This window comes from Scophthalmus maximus, chromosome 6 (genome assembly GCF_022379125.1).
Source record: "Scophthalmus maximus strain ysfricsl-2021 chromosome 6, ASM2237912v1, whole genome shotgun sequence".
In the NCBI taxonomy this organism is placed as follows: domain Eukaryota; kingdom Metazoa; phylum Chordata; class Actinopteri; order Pleuronectiformes; family Scophthalmidae; genus Scophthalmus; species Scophthalmus maximus.
Window position 1 is genome coordinate 12,802,511 of NC_061520.1, and position 24,027 is coordinate 12,826,537.

Here is a 24,027-nt window from a genome sequence, read left to right on the forward strand (position 1 = left end):
CTGTAAATTTTAGTATTTAAATGTTCAAACTAATCTTCCCCCAATGACTTATCCTCTGATTTGATCTCTGCATTTAGACTTTAAGACTAAACAACAAACTTAATTTCTCTTTTCTAACTTATTGTAAACATATTGTTACTGTTTAGGCAAGTTTCTATTGATTGTTTTACCAATATATATTATATAATTTGCACAATAACACACCTTGTATTTTGTAACAGTCTGATCTGTAAGTTTAAAAAGAAAAAAAGGGTAACCATATACACAATGAGGGTCCATTATAACCCCATGGAACCATCAATATCGTCCACAATACAGACAGGTAAATAGGATCAGTTTGTGTATCTCTGAAAAACTGTTACTAGCTTTACTTATTCTACAATCGTGTAAATCAATGTGGACTGGTAGCCAACTTATCTTTAACTGGAAAAGAACAAGGACCCCGGGGTTGTGAAAGTCAGGTTTATTTCTTCACCAGCCATAACTGGAAGCAGAGAAAGTCGGCAACAGTCGTGAATTTTGCGAGTGTTTAACCAAGGTTTTAGTTTTCTTGAAACTCTGACCAGCCGCCTCCACTCACACTCCCTTATGAAACAAAAAAGGATGATGGCATCCTGCAGTCTGAGCAGTGTCAAATAAATACCACTTACATTAAAACATATAAAATCAATTAGGACAAGAATGTGAGCAACAATGTGTAAAATATATATATCTTTTTTTTTTTTGCAATGCAAATTGCACTTGTATACACATGACACAAAATGGCACTGCAGGCTTATTGTTTGAAGACAATGGGTTTTCAAACGGTTTACACAAATTGTATTAACAATTCCATTAGAGACTCTCCTTCATGCATAAAGTTTATGAATACTATTAACATCTGACCTTAACTTAGAAATCTTAAATAAGCTTTGCATTAATACTCTTCCTCAGTCACTACAGGTATTCTTGAATTTGTGACAGCTGTTCCACGTCTACAGACGTCACCCAGTTTTCCAAAATTTAGTTAGGACCCTGAATTTGAAGCTCCATATCTGCATGATCATATAGATTTTGTTTAAAACCATGTATGAATGTGAACGCATTATGTTTTAATGAGCTAAACAGGAGAAATGGTTACCAAAAAATCTGCCAGGAAAGGCACCCATGAATCAAAGGCCAAAAGCAAAGCAACGAAGGCGAGAAGCGTATTCCTCTCTTTTGTTTGATTTCAACCAGTGGGTTAAAAATGCCGCTTTTAAAAATAATTACCACATAATAATATGGATAAGAATATGCTGAATCACTTGAAAAAGTGATCAGGAACCTGGCAGATTAAAGTACACACACAGTAAAACATCTTATAATACTTAAAAAAACAGAGGCATCAAAAGAAAGAGGAATTGTGTAAGAGCAAGCAAAAAAAAGTGCTCAGTCAGGGTAACAGGCAATGGGAAATTAGCACCAATCTTGATTTTTCCTCTGGTTCAGTAACAATAGTGGTTCATATTGATGGAAGACGGATGTGATGAGTCACAATCTTTGAAGAAGTTTTAGTTTTGGCACTGAAAAACAAGGCCCTTGGCAAATACTGTTGGATGTGTTCTTTTGTTAGCAATGATATGATTTGAGCCATGATTAAAGAGTGAAGAACCCAGGAGCCCCGACTCTCACAGACTCACTGACGGACCTCCTTATGGTCACTTCACTGGATAGATTTACTGCAAATGGAAAGGTAAAAAAAGAAGGAAAAAAATCACATTAAATTAATTGCAATCGATTAAAAATGTCACTGTGTTAGTGGAATGAGATTTATTGATTAAGTTAGTGCACAGGAGAGTTGGCTGTGTGGAGCAGGACTGCGATGTGTCATGCATGCAGTCATCAATCAAGGGATACTGACACGAGGGGGAATGTTAGTCAGCTCAACTCATACCAATATCACATGTGCGTTGAGGCACAGGATTTCGTGGCCAAGCTGAGGACACTTCCTAGCACCAACTCAACACATGCTGTGTATTAATTTAACTATGTAGACTACAACGACTCAAACTCAAATTATATTTTTTCATGGTAGAAGAAGTGGTTCGGCTACACCAGTCTAGCTTTTTAAAACAGCACTCATAACAGTTCAAAAGTATTAGGTAGAAATAATTAGAACCCGACCAATATGGTTGTTAGGGCAGATGCTAATACCGATATTCTGGAGTAGACATGATACCAATACATCTGACAACACGTATAATAAAAAATAAAATGGATTCCTAAGATGTAGTTATGAAACCCTTACAACAAAGAAACGTAATTGAGGCTTGATAATTTACAGTTTAATCGTAAACTTTTATGATTAAACTACTATTAAAACTAAAAATAAAAAGAACTTGAATTATGAAAATCAAATTTTCAAACATATATTGTAAACATAAATGCATACGATTTTCACCTGCCAAACGATAAATCGGTCGGGCTGTAAAAAAATACTAATATGTCATACGCTAGTGGTACAATGGCTCCAAAAGATCTTGGTGTTAGAAATGAGTAACTGTGTATGCAAACGCCGGAGAGAAATCTAATTTAATTTAAAAGCAATGCAGATGTTTTCAAAGGCCAAGCTTGCAGAGGAAACCCCTGTCTTGGGTGGCGCCTCTGACTTACATGATTACTGGACGAGGCTCCCTTGCCCTTGAGTTTGCCCTTGCCTCCCACCGCTGTGGCGCTGCTGCGGCGTGCCTGCTCGTGGTCGAACTCTAGATCCTCCAGGCGCTGAGTTAAGGCCAGTTTCTGCTGGATGGCCATACGCAACAGAGAATTCAGGGTCTTCTTCTCATCCTCAGCAGCAGCGAGCTGCCTCTGCATGTCATCCAGCTGGGTCACATACTCATCACACCTGAGAGGCAGAGAGGGAGAAGACGGAGAAAAGAGCGAGAGGCGCAAAAAGGAAAAAACAAGACATGAGCATTATTTCCAGCAGGTGGAGCAGTTTGCCTCAGATTGCTGCTGCTGTCACATGTTTTCTCCATTCCCCCAGACGGCGTTTTCCAGATGGGAGGATGAGGTCCCGCTCACTGACTCACAGAAGTATTACATCAGACTGTTCCCACAATGCATTGTGTCTTTCTCACAGACACACACAGACAGACAGACAGACTCAAACAAAAAACCCCCAACAATTGTTCTTTTTCATTCCTTAGGAATTAGTACGATATAAAGATCTATCAAGTGTCATTGGTATTTTTGTGATTGTTAATGTAATGTTACATACTCCATGTGTTACAGTTTGTGCACTGGACCGTTTGGCCATCAGGATGTCACTTATTAGTTATTTCTGTTTGTCAAGAATTAAATGTAAATCCGTGATCATGTATAGTCCTACCTTGTAGCAAACATGGCTCGAAGAGAGGAGAAGGTAGCAGCATCCTCCTTCAGAGCCTTGAGTTCATTGCGGAGTTTCATCATTGTGTCAGTCACCATGGCCTTCTCAGTATCGTACTTACTCTTCAGGTTGGCCAGACCAACCTCGGCCGTCTAAAGAGAACAATAGGTGATATAATTACTAACTTCTCACACACTCTCATTAAGTCTTAGCTGAGCAGTTTGGCTTAAGACTACGACCCCTCTCTGTTGTCAGTTTGAGAAACAATGAACATCCTTCCTCTGAGAAAACAACCAGTAGGAATATACACACACGCGCACACGCATACAGACACAGCAAGATCTTCTGACCTGTTTGTTGGCCTTCAGCACAGCTCTGAGAGTGGCTATCTGTTCCCTTTTGGTGCTAAGCAGGGACTTCACTTTAAGGATCTCTTCCATGCAAGCCTCCTTGTCTTTGTCTGCCACGGTGCTCAGCTCCAGATTGGCGAGTCTCTGGCGCGACAGCTCTGTGGTGCGGTCCACCGCCTGCTGCAAGTGGAGGATCTGGTCCCTGATGATGGCTACAAGGTTATAGATGTTCATGGGTTCTGGGCGGTGCTCTGGGGCTGGGTAAACTGAGGTCTTTCCTGGTTCAGTCTCATTGATCAGCCCGTTGCTGATGAGTATGAACGACTGGTGCTCTTTCCCTTCGTTTCCTCTTCTTAACGTGACCTTGCCTTCCTTGTAGTAGTCGAGCATGACACGGTTCGGGGTCTCGTTGTTGCACATACACACATGGTTGTAGAGATTGGCCAGCTCTTCACTGAAAGCCACAAGCTCATCCTGGGCCACGTTGAGGCCACCAAGTGATTCTCCTGCAGCCTTGCTGGTCAGATGAAGCTCCTTCTCCAGACGAGTCACCTCCGATTTATCTGCTTGACTAATCTTTTCCAGGGAGGCCAGTCTCGACCTCAAGTCCTGGACATCGCTCTCCAGCTGCGCTCGCTCATCTTCATACTGGGTTCGACACTCCTCGTACTCTGCTCTCAGCGTCTTCAGTTCCTGCCTCAGCTCCCCAGCTTCGGACACTGCCACAGTGTATTTACACTGCAGGATCTCAGGCCCGTTGATGTCCAGCTCATAGTAGTCTCCGTCGTCATGGCTGTCCCTGTCTTTTTCACTGTCCAGGGCAGACTGGCGCTCCTTACTGGCCTGAAGCTTCCTCATCGCGCTGAGGTTCTCGGTCAATCTGTTTACGGTTTCCTTTTGCTCAGACACAGTCCCATAAACTTGCTCCAGCTGCTTCTGGCTCTCCTGCAGAGAGTTGATCAGGGCCCCCTTCTCCCGCTCCACCTTGTATAAAAAGACCATTACAGGTTAGCACTAATTCAAAATCAAAACAAAAAATAAATACTGCATGTGAACCTTGTGTATTCAGTGAGTAAACAAGGAAAACATATAAACAGTTCCATCTTTTTCTGTACAGGTACATACTGTGTGATGACCTGTTCTTAGCTTACACTTAAATCTACTGATCCATCATTTTCAATGGGAATAAGTTGAAAACAACGGATCAGGAAAGACACTGCATTCAGGAAGCATTGGTTGATGGTAAAAGTGTATTTTGTGTACTTCATACTTGTACGAGCTGTTGTTTAAGTTTCTGGATCTCGGAGATGTTGAGCTCACTGAGCAGGTCGTCCACCAGGCTAGGAGCCGGCTTGCAGACCCCTCCTCTCTTGTTCGCAGCAGCTCTGTTGTCTTCATCACCCTCGCCCATCTTCAACAAGCCGTTTTCAAAGCCTCTGATTAGATCGTCGTTGTCAGGCTCACTGATTGTGGAGGGATCCTCGTGGAGCTTCAGGTTGTCAATGGAGATATTGAAAGAGCTGCTGTACACCGAGCCACCGATGGTCATAGAGTGGGAGAGCTGCTTGCGCAGGGAGGCCTTTTGCTCACGCTCCGTTTTAATCGTCTCCAGGGCTTCTGTTAGCTGTCGCTCAGCGATTTCTCTCAGACGCATGGCCTCCTCCAGCTGGCTGTGCAGGCACTGGGAGTCCTCCTCCAGACGGCGGATCTCATGCTTTAGCCCTTCAAATTCCACCTGTGAAGATGGTGAAGATTATAAATTAATCCATGGATACTTTAACTCAACTGTGTTCACAGTCATTGTTTTAATAGGTCAAACATATAGTATTGGGACAGTATTGGGGTTATTTTCTTACATTGGAACAGTAAATGACAAAATGACTACATTGTTATACAAGACCGAAAAATTAATAATGTGGGAAGTTTGAGGCACAAAAACTTCTTTAATAAGAGTAACATCAGTACATTACCATTATTTCCACCTAGTTACAGATTAACTATTAAGTGAATATTGTGCTTAGCATTATTTTGTCTTACCTGGTTCTGTCTGAGCACCGATACTTGTTTCTGAAGAGAGATGTTCTCCTCCTCCAGCTCGCTGTAGTCCTGCAGCAGACGAGCCTCTCGCACCTTGTATTCTCTGATGTCATCACGCAGCTGACCGCGCTGCAGCTCCACCAGCTCGGAACTCTGCATACAGGAAGAGATCACAGAGAGATAAACAATGGCAGGTTATGGCAGGAGCGCATAAGCATTGAGCTCTAATTTAAATCAGTGCTCACCGTCTTTGATTGAGCAGCGCAAACTGCACTCTTGCTGTGGTAGTGAAAGTGAGTGAAATGAAGATCGGCATGTCAGCATGTTTCACATACCGCAGGGGCAAGACCTTGGCAGGGAATGTAATGACGGAAGGAGGACATGGTCCACTTACCAATGTATGCTACAGAGAGCCCTGGTGGAGGACATCCTTTGTGTCACCCGCAGTGGACCATTACATCATCTTTCCTGCTGGGCTCAGTGCAAACTTGCTCACTGAACCCCCCTCCCCCCTAAACAAGCTCTAAACTCTCTCACAACTCCAGGTGAAATCACAACCTGCTTTCAGACGTGCTCTGAAATTCGGACATTTTCTGGAACTTGTCCTAACAACCGAGTAAAATGTCCGGAAAATGTCAGAGTGAGCCCATGTAAGAACACAGCAGGAAAATCTCCAGATGATCCACAGCAAGCGAGTTTGCTCTCTACCAAGGCCTGAATGTACTGGAAAATGTCCCTGCTGTTATGAATGCTTCTGACAATCTCCTATTCAATCTGGAAAAAATGTCCAAACCAAAATTTCTTGACATTTTTCAGAGGTTATGTCTGACAACAGCTATAGCGTCTTACAGCTTCTACTTCTATTAGTTTTGTTTGATAGCATTTTTATTGAAATTGTTTTTTTAAAACATGTAAAAGACAAGAGCATCTTAGATTTTCAGGTGAGCACAATTAAAAATAATGGTTAACAGGTGTTAAAAGATTTGGGTAATCGAGTGGCAATTTTACTAATAGAAAATGTAATCTACAAAATAAAAGGTAAAAATAAAATGAAAGGATCTGAAAACCCCTTTCACTGTATATTCTAAATGGCAGATCATTCAGTGCCATCCTGCATTTAAATATTTATGTATGGCATTTTACCTCTTTCATCTCCAAGGCAATGGCAGACATGCGGTCGTTTTCAGCTTGTGCGCCGGTGAGGGAGGCTTTCGCCAGTCGGAGCTCATTCTGCAACTCAAGAACTTTTTGCTGGTAGACAGCCTCTTTACTGGCAGACTCCAGGATCAGTGACTCTTCCCTGCTTTCCCCATCTGCTGCCACCTTCCTTTGGGTCGAGTAAGCTTGCCCAAAGGCCTGGAGGACAGACAAAAAGAACGAAAATCAAAACATGCTCCTTTGATAAAAGATTTATAAGAAGACCCAATTGACAATTTTCACAAGAAACAGAGTATGACCGGAAAAAATAAACATTGATTGGAGAATTAAAATACCAAGAGCTTGTCATTCACCACTTTACATTAACTGGCATTGATTGTTTTACAGTAGACCATGTATTCACAAGTACGGTGTCACCCTGCTGAAACATTTCGCCGTTTCATGATGTTCATATTGCATACCAACAACAGAGCATGGAAAGAGATTATCACAAGCGCTATTTGCACTGCATGAATGTCATTTTGTCACGCTCATGTGACATGTTTGTTCACATTCAGGGAACAAATACATCTTGGAAATCTGAGCTGAGAAAACAGTATTTTTAATCCACAGTTAAAACATCTAAATGCAAGAAATTTCAATTAAGAGTCATCCCACAGACATCGATGCGTGTTTTGCCACTGAATGACCTTTTTCTACATAAATTCTTGAATACATATGATACTTATGATACATTTTAACGCATGTTTTTGTATTCTTGGATCTTTATTTCCATAGCAGAGAGGTGGGCAAGGAAGGGTCTAAATGGGGTAAGGAATACACTAATAGCTAGATAGCTACCAAAGAGTCTAGGCTTAGGTTAACAGTATTAAGAGAGTCAGGGCAACACAGAACAGGCTAATAGGATGAACAAGTTAGTGTCAGATTCCCACAAGCATCTGACTTAAAGGCTTATAGATACCAAGCCAACATCTACTGACACCGAGCCAAACGGGTGATGTAACCGTTATTGTCCAAGAAAGTCCTGACAGTTGCCACAGAGCAGCAGCTCTCCTTCCCACAACCCCACCTTTTCTACCTCAACAGTTTCAGTCAATCAAATTGATGTGTCAGTCAGTCGTGAGGTGAATTGATCTGGAGCCGAAATACAGAGGATACGCTGATCATATCTGCCTCCGTGATACTCTCTAAAGGGAGAAGCAACAGTCATCATCATGACACAAAGTGAATAAATAACACGGTGAGTCACTTTGCGATTGGACTGTGATCTGCGCCATGAATCACAAGATGTGTAAATGAAAGATCACCATTAACATAGAATTGGAGTCATTCAAACTTCCACAGAGACTCATCCGCCGAGGACACAAGTGAGTTCCTCATCTCGACTGGACCCTGCTATGGACTAACCGAAGAAAAGAGAATCCAGAAACCGATGGAGAAATTCATCTGCAAAAATGTTAATTATCAATGAACCTTTTGAGTAATTTCTCAAACAAAAATTCCAACTGTTCTCTGGTTACAGCATCTTCAAGGCATTGACGCTTTATATGTGTTTAAATGTACATTTTTCTACTGTTTGGTGAAATAAAACAAACAATCTGAACACACCATCAGGCTTTGGGGGAGAATTAGTCATTTTGAATTCATTTTTGAAATTTTACAATCCAAATGATTAATCTGCAGTTAATAAAATACACAGCAGATTCATTTATATAATGACAATAGTTGTTAGCTGCAGCCATAACTGACAATTGGACTCAATCAACATGATTGTAGAAATGTGTAGTCGTGTCACTTGAAATTAAATTGTCTTTTTTGCAGCTAAGTAGAGGGTGACGTCTGAGCACCTCTCGTTCACAATTTAGTAGTTGTCTGTGCACAGATTTATGGTTTTCAAACAACACACAATGTCATATCACTATCTAGTGTAAACATCTAGGAGCATTGGCTGAGCTGAAGGATTACATAAACAAAGCCATTCCCCTAAATTATTAAGAGGAGGCATAGCCGACATGCGGCGGTGACCACATCTGCTGAATGTGGAAGTGCCTTAGGATGTAGTCGATGAACTGACTGACTGAGAAGAATCTATATACACTGTGGAACAAAGGGAAAACCCCAACTTCTTCTTTTGAACTCAAAATGTCCCCAGAGTTAGGACCTCGGGAGCAAGCGATACTTCTTCTCATGCCTGTCGTTGTGGGAATTTTGCTCTACGATGTATAATATTTTATGCAGTCAACAGCACCGACGTGTGTATTAACCTCTCACATTCAGCTGTGGTGGTTGCTGCTGCTTTATCCCAGCGCACATCCACATTCTACAATTCGAGTGCACCAATAACTGCAAATGATGACCCCAAACTTCAGATACCAAGGGGTGACGTCACAGGCGATCATGTGCACAATTTGGTTTGCTTATTAAGTGACACTAAAAATAAGGGATGTGAAAGGTAGGGATCTGATACCGATATTGGATATATTGGTCGGACACTGACTAAGACAGCAGGACCAGACACAATAAGGCTGATCCAGTCAATTTAATACCAGTGTAATGAATCAACCAGTGAGGACAACGTCAGGGAGTCTCAGGACGAGCACTGTTGAAATTGTGGAATGGAAATATCAGCCCAAACAGCCACATGGGACATTTTGACTTTGGAAGAGTATAAGAAAACGGACTGAACTGCAGAACAAGTGTGAAACACGTGTCTTTTCTGCTCCCAGCTACTTTTTGACCCAATGAACCGGCAGCAGCTTGGCCACACAGGCGAGTACATCGACCACAAGCTGCAGCTGCTGCAGATGTGTGACTTGAAGGCCTCAACCTGACATACCGAGGGCAAGTATGGGCAGGTGACCAAACGGGGAACACTTTCTTCCTTTCCTTCAATCTCTCAATGTGAGGAGCATTCTGCACTTGGTTACCACATGGTGACGTGTAACAGCCCCGTGACGAGGCTCCATGGGAGAGACCTTCATTAGTCAGTTGACGCGTTATGTTTGTTGAAGACGTCGACTCAAGTTGTGACCGAGCTTCCACCGGCACCAGGCCCAAGACTTGTGATGGTTCTGATCATGGACGGTATGAGTCGGACTGATCCTGTGAAACAAAACTACACATTGACAGCTGCTGCTGCTGCTGCGCCCACAGAAATGTTAACAGTTGCCGCGCCGCGACGGGGACGCCTGGCCCCATGCTGGCGGGTCAGGCCGAGTGTCCGGCAGCCTGCGTGGCTGTGACCTCGGGTTACCTCTTTCAGCTGGTCCAGCTCGTGTCGGACGGTCTCGTGCTCCGTCTCCAGCTCGTCGAATCGCTGCTTCAGCTGCTGCTTCTCCTCCAGCACCGCCAGCCCGTACTCCGCCGCCTGGATCTTCTCGTGGGTCGTCTCGCGGAGCTCGCGGGCGAGACGCTCGACCTCGACGCGGAGCCACTGCGGCCCGGCCTCCGTCACCAGCACCGCGTCGGGATACTCCTGCTCCTCCATGGACATCTTGGGTAGCCGCCGCCTCGCGACTGTAACGGGACCCAGCCCAGCCCTTGGCTGGCAGGGGCAGCGGAGAAAACCACCGAGGCCACGAAATCACTGCCTTCTTTGTTTGAACCGCATTGTTGGGACTTAAATGGCGCTCGGTTCCCTTTGGCCTCTCCCGCCGCAGCTCTCGGTAACGCTCGGCCAGGAGGACACTTTTATCATTGTCGATTTTCTTCAGCTTCTGTAAGAAACTGAGAGTGGAAACTTCAGTTCAGCCCAACGATTGGAAAAAAACAAAAAAACCCTGCCCCTACAAACTGCATTCAAATGTTTGTGAGTGGACAGGGAAATGTAGTTCTAAGCGAGACGGCAGTACCTCAAGGAGAACTGACTTCAGCGTCATATTGACTTCAAGTACCGTAATGCATTGCGAGATTGGACGAGACTTCTGCACACGTCAATACAACACTGACATCTAGAGGTTCTATAGCGAAACTACAACCATATCCACCAAAAAGGTGCATGGCTTGTGGCTAGAAACAACTTTTAATTTCATTATTGGATACATTTTTTTTATTTTTTATAGAACTGTCAAAATTATGGACTCAACATTTTTGTACGTGTTCTTTCCTTTGTTTGTGGTCATTACTTATGTAATACTAGATAGCAAACAATATGATGTATTTTTTTTAAATCTAGATGCAAAACGTTTTGATAAGCTACTTTAATTTAACTTTCAAAGAATACTGGAAGATTCATCCATTGTCTTTAAGCCCCGCCCACCTCGTGACACATCGTGTTGAACACAGCAAGGACAGCAAGACATTCTTATCTGGGACTTGACTTTTGTTTATGCTCACTACTTGCCAGAGCGGTTTGGCCAGGTTCAGGAAATTGTCTCCTTGGAGTTTAGATATCTTGTTGTTTGCACCTGCCTCCAGAATTAGCCTGCAGCTGAAGTTCAGTACACCTGTGTTGCTGGCTCTCAAGGTCTTCTACCTGTAGTGATGGTAATCCACTCTCTCATTCACTGTATGAATCACTCTCTATATGTCTCTCTCTTACTTTCTACCACCTTCTTCCACCCTCTCTCTCCCCGTCTCTAGTAACAGAATACTTTCAGTTTATCAGTGACTATTTGTGCACATGTGTCTCTATGATTATGTTTCTCTTTCAGGAATACAGGAGGGACATCGCTGGTGACTTTTACCAACACTGTATGTAGATCTTCATAGTCTACATTAGTGGATGATGGTTGACACACTGTACCCTGAAACAAATCCACCTTTGTTTAGAGGATATGTCTTAGTTTTGAATCTATTCTTCTGACCATTTCCAGACAAATATTACCATTTTTATGCAATCTGCTTTGGTTTGGGGTGTGGAACAGCCCTCTATAGGCCATTCCGTTGTAAGTAGACATACAAGTTACTTAACGGTCATACTAATTGGTTTTCTTTACTTAACTTTTTACTTTGACTGTGTTGTTGTTTGAGAATATCTGTGTTGCATTTCCAGCTCTCATGATTCCATCAGTTCTTGCTGTTTTTTTCACCATAGTGTTTGAGATTGGAGGCATAATATCTGGTAAGATCAAATTTATTTTTAGATTGACACCAACATGTTAAAGCACGCCAGTTATTATTTTTTCTGATCCCCTTATCAAATGACCAACTGATCTCAATGACAATGTCAGTGTTATTTTTTTTTTTATCTGTGTCAGACCTGCCAGCTCATACAAGGAGATGTAGAGGCCCTCCCTATTGCAGAAGAGGTACTTTATATTTAGCTTATACCCCACTTGCTTGCATTCTTGAAGATTGTTCCAAGAGTTCATTCTTCGTAAAATTAACATAACCTTCTGACCCTCTATAGATGTTTGCTGGGGATTTTGTTTTGCACTTTTCATGGCCATCCTGAACCTAAACTCGTATCACGGTAATGCTTTCACAGCACAGGAGAAATTTAAAAAATGCCTCTGGAAATATTACCCTAGTTAAATATTGTGCTTTATTCTAGTATACACACTGTCTTATGGATGTGGAATCGTGGTGTTTGCTCTCAGGGGAGCCAAACGGAAATACAGCTCTCTAAGGTAGGTAGGGTAACAAAAGATGATTCAAAGTTTACATTTTGTCCTTATGGATTAACTGCTTTAGTACAGGTTGGATTTGATGTCTTGTAATGTCTCTGAAAGTGGAAGTATATATTTTTGTATGATCTAATAACAGTTATTTGCCTCTTTTGGACAGGAAACGGCAAAAGAGACAGCAATCTTGGAGGTAAACGGAGTTTATAACCACAGAGTGGGGAGTTACCGGCAGTGATAGGGTGAAATTACAAGTTCAAAGGGCAGAGTTGTGTTTGATTCAACAGACCTTAGACTCACAGAGCTAAATTCTACCAGGAAGCCATATATTTAAATGTGAGTATGAATGTTTCAAGGTCTGTTATGACCAGATATTTAACTTTACACTTTGTAGGTCATAAGGAAAATGTATAGCTAATGGATGTAAATATTGTGAAGAATAATGCAAACCTGTACTCCACATTTATTTATTTTTAAAAGTTAGAAATAGAATATGTTGTGATTCCTGATTGTTTTGTGTCACTTAATTTGACTGTTTCAAGTAAAAGTTCAAGTACAGGTTCCTGTATGTGCTGTTTAAACTTCACAAATATACATCTGGGTAAAAGGAACAAGTGAATATTCAGAGTCAAATGCAGAGGGCTTTATTACATGAAAGTAAGATACATACAAAATTTCAAGTAACAAAGAGAGTGTTTGATCTTTTATTCAAAAGTCAGATGTAACTCTACCTCCGTAGTCACAACCAACCATATCCTCCATCAGCACCGGAGGGTCCTTCAACCCTCCACCTCATGTGAATAGATGATGTCACTGATCACACAATGAATATGATCTTGTATGTATCTACAGCTGAGCACAAATGAACAATGAGGTGTGTTTGTTTATTGTAACTTTAAAATCAATTTAAAAAAGAAAAGTGCTGGAAAGAAATGATGTGAATGTGTCTATAGATTGGGAAATTTGGTTTTGCGTGACTGCTCTCTCTCTACATTTGTTTTGTTTTTTTCTCCACTACCTTCTACAAACAACTCGGTTAGATTCTTTCTCAAACTGTCACTGTCATGATGAACACCTACTTCAAAAACTAGGCCCCACCCACTATTAAGAGCTACATCAGAGCAATATTTAAAAAAACAACAACACATTTCCTGTTGAATGGAGTTAATCAAATTTCTGAAGTAGGATGAGTCAGTTATGGCCACATTTTGATGAATGAACTGGATCCAGAACAGTGCTGGTTTTATGAGTACATGAGTTTATGACTGTTTATAATTGTGTCTTGTTTTACTGTGTGTGTGTGGTGTGATGGATTCATGAAATTAACATACATGTGGAACTCTACTTTAAAGTGTACGGCACGAAAACACATTACTTTAGTACACACTTGGGAGGCATTCATAGTGAGGGGGTTTTCAAGAGCTGGGTGTTGCGTGAATCAAAATCATACTTGACTGTGTCTCTTCACCTGCAGGGGGTGTGATCAGGTTACTGTAGCTGGGTGGGGCAGGGGAGGAGTTACTTGGCGTTGGTGGAGCTGCTGAGCATCTTGCGGACGGCCTGGGCGATGGCGTCACGGTCTATGCCAGAGATCTTGAGCAGCTCTTGTGGTTTGCCACTGCGGGGCACATGGGACACTGCCAGGCGATGCAGACTGAAGCCAGACTGGTTGACCATTGCTGAGCACAGCGCCTCCCCGAGGCCACCTGCGGAACAACAATTTATCACATGACAGAGCTGAAGAGAGAAGATGAAAAAAAATCCTCCATGAAGGAGGAGGCACACCCTGTTACTTACAGTTTTTGCCACAAAAATTAGCCGCTGTACTCGCATTACTCAAATTAGAAATAATTACATGAGTGTAAGACATTTCCCTTTAACCAATGAACCACAGTCTCTCTTGGTCCACATGTAAAGTGAAGGAGATACCCAACTCAGGCTCATAGCAATCCTTTGTCCAGTCCATGCTATCCCCCATCCCCACTCTCTTCAGGGCATGGCTGTCTGTGCTATCTAGGTCACAGTGAGCCCCATGGGCACGTGCTCATTTAAGGAAATCTGACAGCACTCTGCCTCTCTGGCTCTCACGCACACCAAAATGCACCAATACCTTGCCTGCAATGAGGGCACGACAGTCAGGCTCCGGCTCAGCCAATGAGCAAATGCCACCACATTGCGTCTCTGTCACCGCACCAATGAAAATATGCCACCGCAACGCACCCGAGGACACGGACCAATGACAGGGCCCCAGTTGCATTACGCTAAGAAGCATTTTGCTGTTAAGTCAGCAGTGGTCATTTTATATGCAGACGCTGAATGATATGAGTGACTTTTATAGAAAACGTACCTTCATAGTAGTGGTCCTCTACAGTGAGGACTCGTCCCCTGGTGGCACGTGTGTGATCGATGATGGTTTTGGCATCCAGTGGTTTGATTGTGAAGGGGTCAATAACCCTGACTGAGATCCTCTCTGGAAAATCAATTAATTCAGTGGTTAGTGTCGTCACAGTGCGTCCTGTATTAGGGTTTAGTGTCTTGCCCAAGGACACTTCAGCATGCAGATTGGAGGAGGCGGGGATCGATCCTCCGTTTTTAGGTTTTGCGGACGACCCGCTCTACCTCCTGATTTCACTGTACTGTACCTTTCTTTAAATGTTCAGCTGCTGCCAGTGCCTCGTGCAAAGTCACTCCAGCTGCCACCACAGTCACCTGGTCGTCCTTGCTCTGGTACACCACCTGGAAAAGGTATTAGATAGCTTATGTTTCATTTTGGTTTATGCATTGATGTTCTGTGTGTGTGTGTGTGTGTGTGTGTGTGTGTGTGTGTGTGTGTGTGTGTGTGTGTGTGTGTGTGTGAGACAGTCTCACCTTAGCCTGTCCAACATGGAAGTCCTCATTGCTGTTATAGATGACGGCACTGTCTTGGCGGCTGGTTCGGATATAGCAAACACCCTGTAAGATGGGGGGGAACCCAAGCATTACCACCAAGGCAGCTAAAAGGCACTCTTACGAACAAATAAATGTTCCACTGATACTGTAGCGGAGCCAGAACTTTAGGCACCTTTGTAATTGCAGCCAGTTCCACAGCCTTCTCTGTAGTCACGCCGTCACTGGGATAGAAAATGGTTGCTGTGGGAAGGGCCCTGAACATAGCCATGTCCTCCAGACCCATCAGAGAGGGGCCTTCCTCTCCTGTAACGTAAAACATTTGTAGCTGATTCCACAACTTCAACAACCAGAAAAACCTCAAAAGCTACCGACTGGCAAGGCGAGCGGATGCGTGCGGGTGTAAACAGACGTAAAGCCAGACTATGCATGCAGTGTACCTGCGCTAACAGAGGGACACCTGGTTCCCTCCAGACAGCTTCCAGGGCAGATAGGTAGAAGGAGAAAAGGGGGAGGGTTGAGTACTAGCTGTAAGGTCAAGGGGTTAAACGATAGGAAAACACAGGATTAGAGGGAAAGAGAGAAACAGTTGCAACAACTGCACAACCACAAACACATGAGACACAGATCATTCTTTTATACATTCATCAGCAGCAGTGTAACTGTAAATAAGGTCTGAGAGTCTGGGTGCTGTGAAGTGTCTGGCTTCAGTGTGAGGAAACAAGGGTGAATTTTTCGTGAAGGTGTGGGTGTCAGTGACACGAGAGGTGAGCGTGGGTCATTAGCAGCAGTTTACTAACCAGTGGAGAGGCCACAGTGGGAGCCACACAGATTGATGTTGCTTTCTGAAATGGCTGCCATGCGAAGCTGGTCATAGGCACGAGTGAAAAAGGAAGCAAGGGTACTGGCAAACACAACGTTCCTCTCACGGGCAGCACATCCCATGGCAACGCTGACCTGGGAAAGGAATTTTATTGGTTTTTAGTACCTACTGTATACAAGAGCACACATGATATAACCACATGTGCCAAATAAGATAGACACAGGTCACACGGACTTGATCCTCAAAAGACACCCAGAGGGTCAAATATATGTGGCACAAACCACATTGAAAGCCTCTTTGAACCAAAGGCAATATTAAGTAGAGAGTCAATGAAAAGAGTTTTCCACAGATCTATGGAGCTTTTTTTCCCATATGGATGGAATTAGTGGCATACCTCCTCTTACAAATAATTTCCTTTGTCCTTTCTTCAAAAGACTCCCAAATCCCACAACTTCTCTCCTCGCTTAGACAGAAGCACCAACTTAGCATCCGTGAAAGTTCAAACATGATGTTAGATAAATTCCTACGCTTAGTATATATGCTCCTATAAATGATAAAAATGAAATAAATTACTTGATTACAGCTCTTTAACTAGTTGTCATTTCATTCAAACTAGAAAATGATATGATCAATAACAAATTGTTTGGTTTTAAAGTCTATTTGTTTGAAATGCAATGGATTTTAATCTTGCCACTCTAGTCATTCAACTTTTGACTTTTCTCATGCATTCAGCCAGATGGTCCCACCCTCCACACTGATTAATATTTCATTTCTGAATACACTTGTCATGACCGCTTATCATCATACGCACGCTTGACCTACATTGGAGTGGGTATCTGCCGGAGCTGTTATGACGCAAGGAATTATTGGGTTCTTTCCAAATCTTAAATCTATAAGCTGACAATTTTAAAAAATTGGAAAATTAAAGGCACTGGTGAACCACTGGTGTGAGCAGCAGCCACACTGACCATAAAGAAGTAAGAGTCATATTTATTCCCATTCTGAAATCATGGATAGAAAAGTCATGTATAATTAAATAACACAGGCTGCAACTCTGCTGTGAAATGTAGAGCTGAGAAAGAACAATAGACTTTCTAAATCAAAATCAAATGAGAATTAGGTATTAAATATGTTCTTGTATAAGCTTTAAAAAATGAGAGGGATATACCTTTATCAGAAAATAATCGGCTTTGATAATAAATGTATGTCTGACATACATAGGTACTTGTAAAATAGGCTTAAATCTGGAGATTCTTGAGGGATCATACCATGTTCTGCTGTGCAATGTAGCACTCAACAAAGCGGTTGGGATGCTCATTCTTGAAGATCTCCGAGTAGGTGAGGTTGTTGGTGTCTCCATCAAGGACCACAACACGCTCATTGTAGCGGCCCAGCTTGGCCAAAGCCATCCCATATGCTTTCCGTGTTGAAATCTACGGTACAAAAAAAGAGATCCTTCATTCGCTTCTGTGATTTCTATAGAGGATCAGGAGGAAGTCTGTGCTTGTGTACAGCGGACACACCTTCTCCCCAGCCTTGTAGCTCGGTGCACTCGGCATCCTGATGTTTCTCAGGCTGACCGGCGGGGAGTCCTCTACCGGAGCAGATGGGTACAAGTGCTTGCTGCTGTTCATGATGCGGCTCTGCAGATCCTTCGTAACCATGTCGGCCATGTCTTTGGGCAGAGTTTTTGCATGCCATCCTAACTTATCTTCCGCAGCTGAAACCACATAAACAATGCACATTGGTAGATTTATACACTGATCGGTAAAAGTCTTACAGGCTCAGGTTGGAAAGTTGCTGCAATATGCTTCATGTACTGAATAGAGTGAAAGTAATGCCTCAGCAGATGAGGGGTGGATAGGGAGAGTTACCTGGAATGCCTTTGCCCTTGATGGTTTTAGCAATGATGGCGGTGGGTTGATGGCGGGGCTGGCTCAGAGCCTTGCAAAGCTCTTCCACACTGTGTCCATCCACAACTATAGCATGCCAACTACACACACACACACACACACACACACACACACACACACACACATGAAAGTCACACATTTGGTGTTCTTAATATGATCCGATGACATGAACACAGTCTTGCACATTTTTGCAAAATGCTCTTTGTATTACAATCACTTACTACTGTACATATTGTTTCAACACAAAACACACACACAGACACACACGCACACGCACACAACCAGCCTCTACTACAATTTTCGGTTTAATGCATTATTACCCAAAAGCTTCACAGCGCTTCTGGTATTTGTCCACGTGATGCTGCAGGGGTGCAGGGTCACTTTGGCCCAGTCGGTTGATGTCCAAGATGGCCACCAGGTTGTCAAGCTGGTAGTAAGAGGCAAACGACATGGCCTCCCAAACAGATCCCTCCGACATCTCTCCATCCCCCAGCAGGCAGTACACACGGTAACTGTGGTGGAGAAAAGGTTGTAAGATAGAGTCTTGTGCGTGCGTGCGTGTGTGTGTGGTGTTTGTTTGGGTGGGGTGTTGTGCTCACATGAAGTGACATGATTATCTTTACATTATCTGACAGTTGGATTAGTAACCAGCTGTGACATCTAACCCGCAGGCCTCTGAGGGTGTGGTTGCACCTGCCTGTGAAACACATCTAACAAAGGAATCTGATAGATTCCTTTAAATGGGGCAAATAATCGTTTTGTTTTGCTAAAAAAATATATTTTTAATTGACAAATTCTGAGCCATCGCTATAAAATACTGTCAGGTGAGTCAAAATGTCCTCCATAAACCGTAGCTGTTTTATGTGAAGCCATACTTTTATCGTTCTGCCATTGCAAAGGGCATAAGTAATTAGGGGACATGGATTTGGTTTGTGAAGATAAATTAGAACAATCGACTGAGAACAAATGGTTGAGTGCACAATATCTGAAATAGATTCTGAGATGAAAATTGCTCGGATGTTAAAAATAACTGAAATATGACTGCTGGGCCTGCGATTATTAGAGCAGAAGAATCGTGAGTGCAGAGCATGTAGCCGCAGCACACACCCACAAAATCTGGAAAATCCAAATCACCAGACACTAGAAAGAAACATGATGCAGACTGAAAATTTAACTGTAAACGAACAGTGCAAAAACGCATAATAATTTTGTAAATATCGGCACTGTGTCTCAATTAATTTGAGTCAGGGAACGTGTATTAAAATGCATGCAAGACATCTACAGTACATAAAAACAAGACTAAAATGCAAACAAATCAAAATGAAGCTGCCAGGAGTATTTTATTTTACTTGTGGGTCAACGTGTATGATGAATTACCTGGACTTGTCAAAATATTTGGCGGTGTAAGCCATTCCACAAGCCACACCAAGACCCTGCCCCAGGGAGCTGGTAGCCACCTCCATAAATTGCTGCTTCTGAAATGTGCACAACACACAAAGACACACACAGGATTATCACAAACATGAATCAATGAAGATGATTCCTGAGTTGTGTTACAGTATGTGACAGCTTACCGGGGTTGGGTGGCCCTCCAGGGAAGAGTCAACCTGGCACAAACTGAGCAGCTCGGTCTCCTTCAGGAAACCTGTTTCAACCCACATGGAGTAAAAGGCCGGAGCAGCGTGACCCTGTGTGGGAGGGGGAGTCATGCACCTACATTAGCTTTGCAAAAGAAACCACGGAGGTGAGGCAAGGAAAATGTCAGATTCTGCATGGCATTAAGGTGAACACACAATTATGAAAGTAAATCCTCCTTTTCAGAGCAGGAGGACGACACAGAGCTCTCACCTTGGACAGGACGAAACGATCACTGTTGAAGTTCCTGGGGTCCTCAGGGCGGTACTTCATGGTGTGGAAGAAAAGCACAGACATGATTTCTGCCACGCTGCAGCATGATGTGGGGTGTCTGTGTGATAGACGAGATGGTGCCTTTACCTTTCACATGTACAAATACACATGCACAAAGGAATGTACTGTGATCCCATAAAGACACACAGGCAGCTTCAGTTTAAACGTGTTTATCATCAAGGGCATTATCGTTATACTGTGCAAATTAGTACAGGTGGCAAGTGAGACTATAATAATAACGCTTTATGGAATAATCGCAGACCCTAGATGCTAAAGATGTTGCAAAATCATCTAGAAATGTAGGTGTATTATATTTAAAGAAGCACACATACAGCACACAGTAGAAAAAAAAGCTGAACATATTCATAGCAGCTTTTCAGATATCACAGTGTAGACCTAAATGTAAGTGCTGTTGAGGGTTAGAGAAGTTAAATGAAGGTCTAGGAGCTATTCACATGCACTGTATTCAGATCAAGTACTAATCAATCAGTTGAGCTTCATGGGTTGATATACTTCAATTTTTTTAATAGTTTATCTGTCCCTATCAGTGTATAAATGTAACTGTTCAAGAGGGAGGTGAACTCTTTGAATATAGAAAAGATTTGGGGTGTCACATCGTAATCATCATCATTCTGTGGATCTGTGTAACCACATCTGTGTTGAAGAAATATATCTGTAATCTTCAAAAGCTTTGCAGCAGCCAAGCGATGCTCAAGTCTGTCTGCATCATGCATTTCACCGAGCATTGCACAAGGTAGTATATTGAGCCCAGTACTGCATGTGGGCATATTACCTTTCCATAGTTAAAAAAAAATCAAATGCAATATTAATCCTGCAGAGGAACTAAATATACGATTTTGAAATAATATAATTGCACAAAAGACCAGAGACATTTTCAAATTTGCCAGAATATGAAAATCCAAATCATCTGAAAACTTAAAAATTATTCACATTGAAGGAAAACTGTGATTAATGTAGCTTACAGTTATACATGTTGATATAGTTAAACTGCATCAAAAGGATAAATTGATTCACTGAATTTTCTAATCATACCACAAAAAAGCAGAATGATATGGAAATTCATATCTATAGAATTTATACACTGTACCCTTTTTTTAAAGGGTTAATTGATAAGGGGGTTTATCAAATAACAACTTTTGAAGTTCAAATGATTCTCTCAGTAGAGCAAAGGAGAACAAAGGGAGGACACGTTGTTCCTTTGGCCCTTCACTTGCATCAATGTCTGAGCGGGTGCATCTGGGAATTCACATAGTTCAGAGGTTGTGAATGTTGGTGATCATCTATGCATGCTGCACAGAAATATCGAGATTATGTTTCAAACTTGTACATACATTTCATTCAGTCTCAACAAGTCATGTGTGAGAGTCAGCGGAGGAGACTCACCCACTGCCCGCTGCAGTTGTTGCCTTGATGGAGTTGATCCGGAGGCGGTTGGCGATGTTCCTCAGCGCCTGCACTGTCTGCTGGTCAGGTTTGTGGTAATCCTCCATGAAGGCAAAAAGTCAAGTTTCACAGCACCAGAAAAGTGGACCAACTAATGTGGACCTCTGTTGAATTTGTGTATTTTAAATGTGTGTATGTGAGTGTGTAAGGGTTGCCAAAGAGCTGCACCTGTGTATGTGTGTGTAGCAGAGGCAAAGAAAAAGAGAGAGAGAATGGAGGAGAAGCTGGATTTATCCTACCGAGCGTGCAGACACATAGATACACACACACACACACACACACACACACACACACACACACACACACACGCAGGAGGGATAACCCAGTGACGTGGACTGGGTGTTACTGCTAAAATCAAATGGCTGTCTCCCATTGGCTTCTGCGTGACTTTGTGTGTGTGTGTGTGTGTGTGTGTGTGTGTGTGTGTGTGTGTGTGTGTGCATATGACTGGATAATTGGGAGGAGGGGAGGAATTTGAAGCATCTCACCATGATCCAATATGGCTTTCCCTGTCTAAACTAATAATTCAGATCTTGATGGTTGATTGTTTTGTGTTATTTATTCAAATTAAACACCACATTCTTGTTGTCAGTGCCAATATTTGAAAAGGCCCCAATTTCTTTGTAGTTAAGTTTAAATTGTGAAGAAAAGTGTGAGTTTTATGTTTAGAGAATCAAGAACAAAAAAGAAAGCACAGAGGAGGAAAGATCATGTAACCGAAAAGAGCGCAAAAGTATAATAAAAAAGAAAGAGATCAATAAAGAAATACTAATAATGAATTAATCTAAACACAAGTTGAATGACCAGGCCATCCACTGAGCAGAGCATAACACAGCTTCATAAGAAAATATCACATGTCCAACGTCATGATGCTAAGTGAGCTTGACAACTCCACAGACCGAGGACACTGTGTTCTTCTGCAGCCGCCTTCTGCAACAGACCTCACAGACCTGATGTGGAGACATGCCTGGACCGCACCACTGACAGATCTGTTTCGATGACCTGTAGGATTAAACAGCCTACAGTGTTGAAGCACTTACGCTCCATCATCTTTGAGTCCTGTTTAAATCAAAATGAAGAATTAATAGAATTATTTAAGTCATTTTTTTATTCTCAAAATTGGACATGACCCATTTACATAATTCTTATTTGGTGTAAATGTAGCGCAGTAGCATCATGCTACACCATATACGGTAAATTTACTTTTTTTAACCAATTTCCACAAAGTATTTCATTGTGTATATAATAATAATACTGTGAAAAAATGCCAAATCCAAAATCTAAGGTCTTGCAAATAATAGAAGTTATAAAAGAAAACATATAAATTATTTTGCTAAAAAATTAAAATTTCAAACAGTTTGGTGACACTGGTATTTATTATTTTTTGCACAATGCGCCCATGCACACAAAACACCAATAGAGATGCCCTGCCATCTAGGGGATGATTTTTGATAATACAAATTGGTCGCCTGCTTTGTCTAATGTGTTTGCATTTGAGAGTCAATAAAATATCAATATAAATATTTTGATGATATAATTGTTATGATAATTTACTTAATGTCCAAATGTCTGGATTGATTATTTCAAAAACAGATTACAGTTAAGGCCAAGATTAGTCATGTGTGTGTGTGTGTGTGTGTGTGTGTGTGTGTGTGTGTGTGTGTGTTTGTGTGTGTGTGTGTGTTTGTGTGTGTTTGTGTGTGTGTGTGTTATTTTCTGTCTTCAACATTTGATGTGGTACAGTCCAGAATCTACCTTTGGACAGAGAGAAGGGTATTATTAGAATTATTGAACAATAGGATTCTTGTTGGGCAGCAGTGAGGAAAATGAATAATATGAGAACATTATAATGCACATAATACACACACCTCCTGTCTGTGCAACGTCTTTTAGGATCTATCTTCTACTTGAACAATACTCTTTGTTCGGTTGACATTAAAGGTCAACAAGACACAAAATAGATCAGTAAGGCGTTGTATAGATAGATCAGCAAGATTATATCCTGCATGTGTCACATGAGCGTGTGTCATTGCTCCATTTTGAGCATCCTTACATTACAGGCTGGTATTTCAAAGATTTAACACTAGAGGTCACTGTCTCCTCACAAATACAGTGTTACAGCTACCAGAAACATGGTCTATAAGACAGTATATTAGGAAATTAAATACAACATTAGAACCAAAATGTATTTATTCAGCAGTGAGAACATTCATGATAAAAAAAAATTTTTTTAGGTCAAATAGCAAGACAAATGTAATTTAAACCATCATCTTATTGAATTAAACCAACTGAGAACAAATTTGAGTATCGACTGAACCTATATGACCATGACACATGCTCTCTGAGTGTCATTGCTGCAAATCGTTGTCCTCTTTCGTTTTCTCTACACCTCGTCAGGCACGTGATCATCTCTGTGGATTCCTGCCCTTCGCAGTAGCTGGGAGGTCACATCGCAGCACCTCCACACTCACAGTCAGGATGATGCCATCTGAGCCCCCACCCCACTGCTCCCCTGGTTCCACCGACATTGTCCTTCTCCCAGTTCCCAGCAGCTCCTCTGGGCTCCTGGGTC

At 42.1% G+C, this 24,027-nt stretch overlaps 2 protein-coding genes across 2 annotated transcripts; both read right to left on the reverse strand.

Moving 5' to 3' along the window:
- Positions 1–448: 448 nt before the first annotated feature.
- Positions 449–10,390, reverse strand: LOC118310143 (protein bicaudal D homolog 2). Its single transcript, XM_035632972.2, has 8 exons — positions 10,151–10,390; positions 6,883–7,095; positions 5,740–5,892; positions 4,973–5,437; positions 3,703–4,686; positions 3,353–3,504; positions 2,635–2,866; positions 449–1,700 (listed from the first exon to the last, which is right to left on the reverse strand). The coding sequence occupies exons 1-8, from the start codon at positions 10,388–10,390 to the stop codon at positions 1,698–1,700; spliced, it is 2,442 nt and encodes an 813-aa protein (XP_035488865.1). The 3' UTR covers positions 449–1,697.
- Positions 10,391–13,089: 2,699 nt separating this feature from the next.
- Positions 13,090–21,707, reverse strand: LOC118310144 (transketolase). The gene is made up of 14 exons (XM_035632973.2): positions 21,396–21,707; positions 19,932–20,049; positions 19,658–19,771; positions 19,461–19,558; positions 18,404–18,595; positions 18,045–18,163; positions 17,694–17,890; positions 17,439–17,603; positions 16,148–16,304; positions 15,523–15,653; positions 15,330–15,413; positions 15,104–15,197; positions 14,809–14,931; positions 13,090–14,167 (listed from the first exon to the last, which is right to left on the reverse strand). The coding sequence occupies exons 1-14, from the start codon at positions 21,500–21,502 to the stop codon at positions 13,980–13,982; spliced, it is 1,887 nt and encodes a 628-aa protein (XP_035488866.1). The 5' UTR covers positions 21,503–21,707; the 3' UTR covers positions 13,090–13,979.
- Positions 21,708–24,027: the final 2,320 nt, after the last annotated feature.